General features: G+C 42.0%; 1 protein-coding gene across 8 annotated transcripts in view; it reads left to right on the top strand.

The window, feature by feature from the left end:
• The window catches only part of CACNA1C (calcium voltage-gated channel subunit alpha1 C), a 638,168-nt gene that overhangs the window by 416,327 nt on the left and 208,778 nt on the right, over positions 1-13,063 (top strand). For all 8 annotated transcript variants that reach the window (XM_039546114.1, XM_039546165.1, XM_039546156.1 and 5 more), the window contains 2 exons: positions 3,325-3,486; positions 8,612-8,799. In XM_039546114.1, coding sequence (XP_039402048.1) covers positions 3,325-3,486; positions 8,612-8,799 — 350 coding nt within the window. The remainder of the gene's footprint in view (positions 1-3,324; positions 3,487-8,611; positions 8,800-13,063) is intronic.

Genomic DNA, 13,063 nt, shown 5'->3' with positions numbered 1-13,063 from the left:
CTCTCAAATGCTTTGGGGAAATCCTCATGTGAATGTTAAATAAATTAATAAAAATAATAATTAATGACTAATAATATGAAACTAGGGTCTTAGAATACTTGACCTTCAAGTCTTGACTACATTTAGGATTGGTGAGGCCTCTAAAGTCATTGACAATTAAGAACTTCCTTTGCTTACTTGTAGGATATTATAAACCCACAAATTTTGGATCCAAATCTGAAGTTTCATAAAGTTGTTGGAATTAGACAAATTCAGGGTTTGGTTCAGACCTCTGTCTGCCATTTCCCATGTAGTGATTGTGGAGTGGGAAAGTGGTTTTTATTTTACTGTGAGACTCCTAAAAACATTTGGGATGGAATTTTTGTCTGGAATAAATTAACACCATTTTCTGACATGGACTACAGTTAATTTTCTGTATGTGCAGGTAATTCAGACTAGTAGGGTGAACAAAATGAGCAATCAGAGAAAGGAAAATCATCTCTGACTGGCTCAGAAAATAACTGATCTTTTAGGTGGCCATAGCCACATTTTCCTCCTGAGCATGGCTACCCATCCATAGCTAATCCGCAGTGGGAATGCCACAACTGAGCTGGCAGGACATCCTTCTCTAGTGTGAGGTGAACATCTGATAACATCAATATTGTATTTCATTGACAGATTACTATCTGAGAAGCAGGGTATTCCATGCTGAATACAGTACACCTTAGGAGGGGGTGTGAATCATAAAACTGTAAACCAAATGACTATAACCACACAAGAAGTGCTCTCTGAAAATGGTATCAGTATAGTGATATTGACAGCTGGCTCAAGGTACTGCGAGTGAATAAACTGGGTGTCTGGCTGGTGAGTCTTGCCCACATGCTCAGGGTTTAGCTGATCGCCATATTTGGGGTCAGGAAGGAATTTTTCTCCAGGGCAGATTGGCAAAGGCCCTGGGAGTTTTTCGCCTTCCTCTGCAGCATGGGGCATGGGTCACTTACTGGAAGATTCTCTGCACCTTGAGGTCTTTAAACCATGATTTGAGGGCTTCAATGGCTCAGACATAGGTTTGTTACAGGAGTGGATGGGTGAGATTCTGTGACCTGCGTTGTGCAGGAGGTCAGACTAGATGATCAATAATGGTCCCTTCTGACCTTAAAGTCTTTGATTCTATGATTCTATGATCCAATTAGCCTGACTATTGACATCTTCTCTGGTCATTCTTACTGGATGCTGGGACGATCAGGTGAGCAAATTAGAAGACTCAGTCTACTCTGTCAGTGACAAGTGGTTTGCACATAAGTGTGCAAATGCTTATTAAGAAATGTATTATCATCATTAGAATGCATTTAAATTAGTTGTTAAAACAGTAGTAAAAACAAAAGTGCCTAGATCTCAGACAATAGATTTGAAAAGTTAATGGTTATTGCAACTTGGTAGGTGTACAGCAGACATTTACAATTCGAATCACATGTTTCAGAAATCACAGCTAATATCAACTTCTTTGATAAGATGACAGAATTTTTAGGAGACATGAATGGGTTAATTCAAGGCTAACAGTTATTGCAAACCCTAAGGAGCTTATAATTGTGAACTGGCTGTTTCTCAGCTGAAGGATAGTAGATACTTAAGATGTCCATAGGGAACCCTCTCTGCACTCCCAACATTAATAGCATAATAATCAGGGCCGGCTCCAGACCCCAGCGTGCCAAGCGCGTCCTTGGGGCGGCGTGCCGCAGGAGGGTGGCAGGCGGCTCCGGTGGACCTCCCGCAGACATGCCTGCGGAGGGTCCGCTGGTCCTGCGGCTTCGGTGGAGCATCCGCAGGCGTGCCTGCGGGAGGTCCACCGGAGCCGTGGGACTGGCGACTGCCAGAGCGCCCTGCCGCGGCGTGCCGCCCTGCTTGGGGCGGCGCAATTCCTAGAGCCGCCCCTGATAATAATGTTGTGCTATTTATTGTATTTTCACCATCCAAATGAAGATTTTTAACTTTGTAAACATTAGTGAATTTCCAGTAACCTTACAGCATTCCTGTGATGTAGATATTATTATTTGTGTTTTAGAAGTGGGGGAACTGAGGCACAGAGAAGTCCAAGGTGCTGAGTACCTTCAGGTCCCATCAATTTCAAATGGAGTTATGGATGCTCAGCACCCTCTGCAAATCAGCCCATAAGTGACTTCCCACCGTCACACTCTATGACAGAGCCTGAACCCAGATTTCTTAATTCCCAGACCCACAGGCGCTGGCTTCCAATTGTCCCAGGAAGTACTTAACCCCAACTCGGCCCCAGGCCCCTTCCAGAGGTGGACAAGAGGTGCTGAGAGGGAGGGGGAGGACTTGATCAGTGAAGCCACCGGCAGGCAGGAGGCGCTGGGGGAAGAGGGAGATCTTGGCTGCCAGTGGGTGCTAAGCACCCACTAATTTTTTTCCTGGAGCATCCACGGAGTCAGCACCTATGCCCAGACCTATGCCTTAAGTACCGTATCAGTCTTCTTCCCTCTGTAAAAAATATGTTCTCACCTTTCATCTCTGTTGGCAAAGAGGACATAGAGTTACCCTGACAGAGCATCTGGGGATGTCCCTGTTGTAGAAGGAAGGCCCAGGTGACATAAAACCAGCACCAAGTTCTGTCTCACCCAATAGGAGTAGAGAGCATTCCTTCTCAGGCTGAAAGGACGGGGCAAAGATGAAGTGCAGGGTGCTTTGGCAATCTTCAGCCAGCAGAGCAGGCTTGAGAGGATCATTCTAGTCAACGTAATCTAGGGTGGCCCTTAGATTGCTTTAAATTGTGCCAGAGATTGGTTTGGCCCCCAGTCAGACCAAGAATTGGGGAGCAGAAAGGAGCCTTGATGCTACCTTCCTTCTCTACACTCCAAGAACTGCTCTGCCAGTTCCAGGCATCTGGCTCACAGGTGTTACCCACTGCTGCTCTTCTTCTGGCTGAGTTCTGGATTTGTTTCTCTTGTTCTTTTTACCCCTTTTTTCTCACTTATATCCCCCGAGGAACACCTTATAACTGATTTTTGGGAATCTGCAGAAGCAGCTGCTGTGTTCCATCCCAGAGGTGGTAGCATTCAGTGGTAGGTGAAGCGATCCCTTCAGTAGTTTACTTTGTAAGTCAGGTTTGCTGTGGTAAGTTTGTAGAATACTCTGGGCTCCCTATGGATGAAAGATGATGTATAAATGTAAGTCACTATTATCAGTTTATCAAATGCTGGGGGAGGGGGATTGGTTTTATATGCCCAATAAAAATGAAGCATTTGTCTGCAATTTACAGTCCTTGATGGCTGTATTAGCTTTGGCTTCTTCTCTTATTGATAGTGTTGCCTTCTTCCCTCTCTTCAGGTCTCCAAGTGGTTTTAAATTCCATTATCAAGGCTATGGTCCCCTTGCTGCATATTGCTCTGCTGGTGCTGTTTGTCATAATTATCTATGCCATCATTGGACTGGAGCTATTCATGGGGAAGATGCACAAGACCTGCTACTTCCTGCAAGGTGGATTACTAGGTAAGAGATGTGTTACATGGGGCGGAGGGTGGAGGCTCGATTCACTGTTGCCCTGCACCTTGTGTAACATTTACCCCAGTGCAAAAAACATAAGAACTTAAGAATGGCCATACTGAATCAGACCAAAGGTCCATCTAGCCCAGTATCCTGTCTTCCGACAGTGGCCAATGCAAGGAGCCCCAGAGGGAATGAACAGAACGGGTAATCATCAAGTGATCAATCCCTTCTCGCCCATTCCCAGCTTCTGGCAAACAGAGGCTAGGGACACCATTCCTGCCTCTCCTGGCTAATAGCCATTGACAGAACTATCCTCCGTGAATTTATCTACTTCTTTTTTGAACCCTGTTATAGTCTTGGCCTTCACATCGTCATCTGGCAAAGAGTTCCACAGGTTCTGTGAAGAAATACTTCCTTTTGTTTGTTTTAAACCTGCTGCCTAATAATTTCATTTGATGGAGCTATCCTCCATGAATTTATCTAGTTCTTTTTTGAACCCTGTTATGGTCTTGGCCTTCACAACATCCTCTGGCAATGATTTCCACGGGTTGACTGTGCATTGTGTGAAGAAATACTTCCTTTTGTTTGTTTTAAACCTGCTGCCTCTTGATTTCATTTGGTGACCCCCTAGCTCTTGTGTTATGAGAAGGAGTAAATAACACTTTCTCCACACCAGTCATGATTTTATAGACCTCTATCATTAGGCATCTCTTTTCCAAGCTGAAAAGTCCCATCTCTCCTCATATGGCAGCCGTTCCATACCCCTAATCATTTTTTTTGCCCTTTTCTGAACCTTTTCCAATTCCAATATGACTTTTTTGAGATGGGGTGACCACATCTGCATGCAGTATTCGAGATGTGGGCATGCCATGGATTTATCCTATTATCTATCACTTTTTTAATGATTTCCAACGTTCTGTTCACTTTTTTGACTGCTGCTGCACATTGAGTGGATGTTTTTAGAGAACTATCCACAGTGACTCCAAGATCTCTTTCTTAAATGGTAACAGCTAATTTAGACTCCATCATTTTATATGTACAGTTGGGATTAGGTTTTCCATTGTGCATTTCTTTACATTTATCAACATTGAATTTCATCTGCCATTTTGTTTCCCAGTCACCCAGTTTTCTTGAGATCCTTTTGTAGCTCTTCGCAGTCTGCTTGGGACTTAACTATCTTGAGTAGTTTTGTAACATCTGCAAATTTTGCCACCTCACTGTTTACCCCTTTTTACAGATCATTTATGAATATGTTTAATAGGACTGGTCCCAGTACAGACCACAGGGGGAAACCACTATTTACCTCTCTCCATTCTGAAAACTGACCATTTATTGCTACCCTTTGTTTTCTATCTTTTCACCAGTTTACAAAGGATACAAATAAATTTCCAGTTTTCATTATGGAGAGGGTGTCAAATGCTACTATTATGATCTTGTAGTGTTTGAACATCCAGCTGGCAGTATCTGTGCACTGGTGTATATATATGACAATACAAGGTGTAGCGCAACGATGAATTTGGCCCTGATAGTGCAGGGAGGTACTTGGGTGTTGCTGATTTACCAGCTAGAAGGAAGCAAAAACTCTAGGGTTTTGCTCCAAGATGCTGCGCTGGGTTTAGCCAGTTTCACAATTTCCTTCTTGCTGTTTTGGGAATTTCATGATTGGTGTGTGTGTGTTTGTGTGATGCTGGTGTGAGTGGCCCTATAGACAGTTTTAGAGCCAAAAAGAACAGTCTACTACAGTATTTGTCTAATTTACACATTTATATAGCACCCCTCACTGCTGAGCTAAGCGGAAGCTTGAGCTTCCTACACTCTGATTTTTGCAATTGTTTTAATGGGATTTTCCAGGTTTAGAAGGATCTAGAGCCAACCATCACCAACTAACACATTTTTAAACACGACTGTCTTTGTCCACACTGAGGGAAAAATGATGGTTAACAACCTTATAGTTAAAATGTTTTAGTGAACATGTTTTCTGCCACAATGCATTTTCCCAATGTAGGCCATGCCTGTGAGGCTGCATTAGGGAAGTGTGAAGTGCCCATTCTGCAGATGTGTCTGTGGGCTTCTGCCTATGGCTGTGAAAACAATGGATTTTTTGGTTTAGTGGCACACTTAAATTATTTTTAAAATTAGTTTTGGGTCAAACCAAAACCAATTTTTTTCAAAAAACTTACAAATCAAAAAGTAAAAAAAAAAAAAAATGGGTCAACCAAAAGCTTCATTTTGATTTTGAGCTTTTAATAAAAATTAAAATTAAACTAAAGGAAATTTCAAAACAGCAAGTCATTTAATTGAAGCATCTCATTTCAGGAATGTTGATAGGAAATATGTTGGGTTTTTTTCAGAATTTTTTGTTAGGGTTTTTTTTTTACCAAAGCATTCTGACTAAATTTATGAAAAGTTTCAGTATTGCCAAATCTGCATTTTTTACTGGGAAAAACTTGCAGGCCAAAAATTTTGCCCAGCTCTATTTCTGTCCCCAAACAGGAGAACATGTGGCCCTTGGTATTTAAGGCAATTTGCACACTTTTTCTGTTTACTGTATCAGAAAAAGCTGCAGATGTCTTTAAACAGTTCCACAGAGGGATATTTGTCCATCAACATACAATGTAATTAGAAATACAGCCAAAGGAGAACAAATGCAGACAAAGGAATGACTGAACAGAAACATCCCTTTGTATTTTCCTTATGCGAGCCAGTTCCTTCCTCCTTCTCTGTTTTCCCAGTTGATTCATCACCAGAATTGGGTTGTTTCCTCGGTCATTCTCTTTAAGCCTCATCTCTTCTCTAAGTCCTCATCCTTCAGAGTCCTTGTGGACCTGTGAGTGAAGGAAGCAGAAGCTATGCTTGTTAGGGCATCTTTATGGGCTTCACCGTCACTGGCTTTGTCATGTTAGAGTATGCGTGGAGGAGCACTGCACCAACAGCAATTGCTGGAGGCATTCTGCTTGTGGAGGACAGAGAGAGAGCAGGCTGATTGCCTCCAGAGGACCAAGTTGCAAGGGTGTGACCAAGCAGCAATATTAAAGGCACTCTCTGCACAGATACACAAGTGAGAGGGAAGGAACAGCAGCCTACATACAAATATTTTCAAAGTGAGGCTTTCCCAACATAATGTAACTTTAACTGAATTAGAACATTTAAATGAATTTAGCACTGTTGAAAGGTGCCAGAGTGCCAGCACTAGAAATAGGAGTTCTCTCTCTCTTCACAAAACACGTACGATATGGGGATCAAAAATGGAAACTCCTTCTACTCAGCCCCATTAAACAGGACTCAGCTTTGATATGGAGAAACCAGCTATAAGGGTGAGCGTTTAGCTCAGTCTCCACAGACCATCCAGTCATTGGTCTTTCTGTTGAGACTTCCGGCAGAGTTGTCAATTCCTGCTGAGCGTGGTGGTGCTATTTCATATGAATGTTTGCCATTTGCAGCTGGGCTGAGACCTCCAGTTCATTTCCCATGGACAAAAGCAATAAGACAGTAATGACTTTCTCACCAACAGACTGAGTTGTATTTGAGTCAGAAACATAGAGTTGAACAACTCACCTATTCTATAACGACTTCAGTCCCCAAATATACAATACTGTAAACTTTAATAACTACTATCATGGCAGAGGAGTTTCTAATCTATGATCAGCCCTTCCTTTTCCTCTCTCAGGATGTGGCTGTGGTTAGAAAGGCAGCTACTCTGAAAGTAAAAATGAATTAATGGGAGGAATCCTGCACACGAAATCCATCAGGAAATGCCTCCTAAGAAAATCCAGTAGATTGTCACTCACACATCTGCTGTTTATCATTTGATTTATTTGACCTGAGCACCAGTGATCACTGTGAGATGCTGGGTACTAATGACTCTGTCTCAGCCACGAGCATATAGCAAGGAATTATCATACAGAGGGAAATTGCCACAGGAGTTCTCTAGTTTCTACCTTCTTATAAGATCAGCAAATTTCAATTGCTGGAAAATGTACTAGAACTGTAATGACCTGCCATGGATTTTTTACACTCTGTTAATATATATATTATCTTTCTCTATGGTAACTACTGAAGAGGCACCTGATTCTGATCTTGCTACTCCTGATGTACTTTGGTGTAAACACTACCAGAACTTTTGGAAATCTCACAAGAACAAGCTGTCTCATGAGATAGATAGTAGGAACAAACAAAATAGATAGAAACAAACAAAATAAACCCTCACATATCTATTTTAAATATAGGGCTTTATCTTGCGGTCGGTCCTCATCCAGGCAAAGCTCCCACTGCTTTCAATGGTAGCTTTGCCTGAATAAGGACAGCAGGACTGTGCTCTTACTGATCAATCACTCTCATTACGTATTACTAGGATCCCAATATTAGTATTTGTGTTTATTTGTATGTATTAAAATGTTAGTCATGGGCTTTTTTTAATGCACCACAGAGTTGGAACAGACATGTAGCTTGGGTCCTTAATTTTACAAATTGGGAGAACCCCCAAACCTATATAGAATAGGCAGGTGGTTTATCAGAAGTTACGGTCCTGCAGAGCTTCTGAGCACCACAGGACCTGTGGGTAACATTCCACAAAGCTTCTAAGCTCCAGAAATGCATCACAGCAGTTTAACATTAGTCCAGCGTCCCTTGGCAGCTCCATAGCACTGAAGCCTGAAGTTTGGCTCCTTTAGAGGTAAGGTGCTCCACAGGAAGAGAGCTTCAGTCAGTTCAGTGCTAGGGGGCATAAGTGACCTTAAGTTAACTCAGACTGCCCGTGAATATGGAAATGGAAAATCAGTTGCAGTGCGCACACCAAGAAATGCAATAGACGTAACCTAACGTCTCCTTATGTATGAGTGCACTGATTCTTGTTTGTGGAAGGATGTGTATTGAAAAATGTAAATGACAGTTTTGATGGTCATAATTGGTAGCTTGTCTATCCTCTGCAAAATAAAAAAGCCAAACCAAAAAATGCACTGGCACCTGGTTAAAACCAATACAATTTTTGGTGGTGTCTTCAAATAATGTGTCAAATGCACTGCAAAAGTCTGGTCTAAAAAGCAAGTATCCTTCTTTTGCCTTTCCAGTGACTCATGCAGTACTTAATAATTCTCTCGTTTTTGTTTTCCCATCATTTATGATACACCAGCGGAAGAGGACCCCTCTCCTTGTGCCCCTCTATCAGCGCATGGACGGGAGTGCCAGAATGGCACTGAGTGCAAACCAGGATGGGAGGGGCCCAAGCATGGCATTACCAATTTCGACAACTTTGCCTTTGCCATGTTAACTGTGTTTCAGTGCATCACTATGGAGGGCTGGACAGATGTACTGTACTGGGTACGTATCCGAAAATGACCCATCCCTGGGACCAATAGTCCTGTCCTGCCATGCTGAGAATATGGGGCTCTGACTTGATCTCTGTTTTGCTCACTGGTTATGTGTGGTAATGGGAGGGTTAATAATAAATGGCTTTAATTAATTTAATGTGTCAATGGGATGACATGGAAGCTGTTAGCTGTCATTTTTTTTAAAATTTAAATGTGAACTTTCTATTATATTAAAATGTTAAGAGATGGCAGATGGCATTTTGTTTGAGAATCTGCAATGTACCTTTGTTCAGCTGGGTGTCATTGAGTGACCCTCCCGATGTGTGAACCATCTCACACAAATCCAAATGACTAATGCAGCAATATTTATAATGCGCAAAGATAACCATGTTCTGTTAACAAAGGCACTAGAATGAAGAGCCCCATGGATTTCATAAGGAAGTTCAAAAAATCCTTCTAGATCCACACTCTAATCCTAATTATGAACCTCATCCTGACCCTAATTCTTATCCTGATCCTAATTCTGATATTGATCTAGATAATGACCTGCATATTTATCTTAATCATGACCTAAATTCTATGTTTAATCTTGATGTTACCCTTAAAATTAACTTGTCATCCTCATCCTTCTCCTAACTTGGAGACTTGCATTCAGCTTCCTTCAGCTTTTTTAGGTCCCATGCTGTAATACCTGTTATGTTTGGGGACCCGGTAACAGCATGGTAGTCCGACAAGAGTTAAAATAAGGATTGATCTTTCATTGTAAACTGGACCTACCTGGGCTTCTGAACTATGCTACTGCCTTGGACTTCTGCAGGGTTGCAGCATGGTCCAGGAACATGCTTAAAACATGATTTAATCCTGACTACTTTAGAGTCTGGATTATAACTATGTTTAGAGACTTCCACATTACATCTGGTTCCCCCAGTATGATAGGAATTTCAATATAGATAGAACCTGAGGCTCAGTGCACGGTAGAATTGACACAAGATATTCTAAGGAAAATGGGGAAAAGATCTGGATTGGGGCAAGCTTGTGCTGTTAATCAACACCCCCCATCTCCCTTTAAACTTGATCCTGAAACTACTGCCACTGGGTTAGAGTTTAAAATATTTCTCTCTGAAGATTTAGAGTCCATTGCACACGGATGGAACTCACACAGATAATGATGGTCTTTTTACCCTTTTAAATGTAGATTCACTTTGTAATGCCAGTTCCCTCCTGGTGACTAAGATAAGAGACAGAGATGAAAATATTTGAGAGCAATCTGGGTCTTGCAAAATGAAAATTAGATTTACTTGAAACAAGAATATACATTAACAAAAACAGTGACGAAAAAACTAAAACCAGAAAAGAAACCAGGCAAAATTTCTCGGTATTTGATACAAAGAGTATATCTGTCTGTCATATTTCAATAGTATCCATCACTGTAGTATCTGAGAGCTGTATCTCTGTGTATTTGAGGGAGACTCACAGGCCATTCACTTGAGAGAATCCAAAGCAAGGTGAACAAGACAATCAATAATAAATAGTGATGCACTTGTGGTATTGTACACTGTTTATTCATATGAAATGAATCTCCCAAATTATCATTATTTTCTCTAATGGTAGGTTTTACAATAGACCATCCCCGAGTCTCTGCACTCTTGGGTCCCTGCATCATTCACATGACAGGGTATGAAACACTCAGGATGCAGTCATCAGTTCTTATTCACCTGCTATTAGGAGCCAAAAGCATATAGCCACCGATAAATGCTCTTCTACCGTGACTGCTACAGATTGCTTCATTTTTCATGGATTCCCTACAGCAACCTAGCTTTTGGCTGTTGGGTTTTGGTTTGGTTTGAGCTACTTTCTGAAGTTATTTTTTCCTTTCATACAGTATAGTATATCAAGGCCTCAAATTATAACAAAGTGTTGGGTATTAGTTTTTCAGGACAACTCTGGAGCTCTTAGTCGTCAGGGTGTGGATATATAGAACACTTGCTTTGGAAGGGGAAAAAATGTTGTTCTTGTTCTCAGTTCTAAATTATTCACAGACAAAAAATCTTAATTAAGCTCGATGATAGGGTCTTCTGTGGCCGGGCAGCCTAGTGGCTAGATCACTGGTCTTTCAGTCTGTAAGGCCCGAGGCCGTAGTAGAGGGACCCAGACCCTCCCTCTCTACTGGGTCTCATCCCAGGGCCCTGTATAGATCAACCCCTAAACAGGGCTGATGGGGTCTCTCATTCCAGCAGGGAGTTAAGCCCCACTTCCCTGGGCTACTTCATACCAGTCTCTTCAATTTGGGGCATGGCCCCACTAGTCCAGTTGCCCCGAGCACTGGGGCTTATTTGCAGCCTCCCCTTGGCAGGGAGCCTTACTTGCCTCAAGCAGCTGCCTGATCTGTCCCTTCAGGCAGGCAGAGAGCTCCTGCTTCCTCGCCAGTCAGCCCCCAGCTGAGCCTGGCTCCCTTCTTTTCTTCACTCCTCCCCACTTCAGGTCTGGCATGGGCCACAGGTATAGTGGAGCTGAGCTAGCTGAAGCCAAAGGTTTTCTTTAACCCCTTCTGTGCCGGATGGCCGTTTCTCTGCTCTCTCACAAGCTGGAATTAAGGTTGTAAATATAGTATCAATAACAAAAGGGGAAAATCTCTGTAACTAAAAAAAACCCACACCATCAGCTTCTGAAAGCCAGGTAATGCAAAGTTCAGGTTACACGTTAGAAAAAACACCAGAAATGATGGACATTTAGGGTTAAGGTGGTCCAAAGAATCTTAACTGTGCCCTTGTAGCCACACCATCCTTTGACTTTGTCATGTTATATAGATACATTGGCCACCATTAAGAAGTCTGTGTTTGTCAGTTGCCATACAGTAGTATCTGAGAAGCCATGGTTATTTCGCTCTACTTAGAAGAGGGCTATTTGTTTAGCAAATGCTAACTTTTAAGGGTGACTACTGTACACATCTATGACAAGTGTTATAGCTATAATGGTTGGCATGTTGAAACCCTATAAACATTGACATTTCAACTGTGTCAGCAGATGTCTTAAACAACATGCACGGGTTTATGCAGTAGAATATACAGAACCGAAGAGCAAAGGTATACTGGCTTTAAGATACCTACAGCAACATAGAGACTTAACATTCTGAATAGTAAAGAGTTAACAGGGTTCCAAAATTTCCAACCCTCTGGAATGGGTGAAGTATTTTACAAAGTGGCATAGGATATGGGTAGGTTTTGGGAACCAATTCTATGAGTTGCTGGGTCTGTAGTAGAGCCTGGATCATAACCCAAATCTCTCAGCTCCCAGGTCTCTGCGTTAACCACAAGACTTTTCTTCCCCTGCTTAGAGTTAGCCTGTTGGTGGCTATTCTGCGGTCAAGTAGGTGACACATGGCACTAAGGCTATTTAAAAGAGCCCCTGTGTCAAATTCGGGGGTTGGGAATCAAAATTTGATTTAATTGGAAATATAGCTTCAACTTTAAAGAGAGATTGGTGTTTTTCCAGTATAATAGGTTCCCTCTCACGCACTTTCTCCGGAGAACGATGGAGAGAAATGTGTGTTGTTTTTTATTTTAACTTGTATGTCAAGAAAAGTGCAGACAATTTCTAGGGCTTATGCCTAGGCAGTGGTTAAAAAAAGTCAGAATTTTAGGCCATTATTTAGACACCTGAATAATTGACCTGACTTTCAAAAGTGCTGAGCAGCCAAATTTAGAGAAAGCTGCTGGGTATTTGGCACTTTGAAAATCATGCCAATTTAGGTACCCAGAGTGAAATCCTGGCTCTATTGAAGTCAATGGCAAAATTTCCATTGACTTCAATAGTATCAGGACTTCACCGCCCACTTTTTAAAATCCTGGCCTAATCTCTCAATGCTCCACATTCAGTCACATGCACAAGACCTGGACCCACAAGAGTGTATTTGGGGATGGGATCTATTGTAATAACTATCTTCTGAGGACAGGAATTACAGGTAAGCAATTTGCTTTTCTCTCCCTTCAAGTCTGAAAATGAAAGCATCTGTCCTAAAGCTCAGTAGATCAAGACAGTTGAGCAGAATTAGTTAGTTGGAAATATTCAGTCAATTGAGCAATTTCCTTGGCTGAACATTGCTAAGTGCCTTGTAATATTCAGTTCTGCTTCCCCCTTCCCCTCCACTAAGGACAGATTCTGAGAGGTGCTGAGCACACACAATTCTTATTAAAGTCAATGGGAGTTGAGGGTGCTCAAACACCTCTCAGAATCAGGTGTTGAAAGAACAGCGAGCCACTTAGGAAAACTTCTGA

This window comes from Mauremys reevesii, linkage group 1 (genome assembly GCF_016161935.1).
Source record: "Mauremys reevesii isolate NIE-2019 linkage group 1, ASM1616193v1, whole genome shotgun sequence".
Lineage (NCBI taxonomy): Eukaryota > Metazoa > Chordata > Testudines > Geoemydidae > Mauremys > Mauremys reevesii.
Note: the sequence above shows the minus strand (reverse complement) of the source record. Positions and strands in the feature narration are given on the sequence as shown.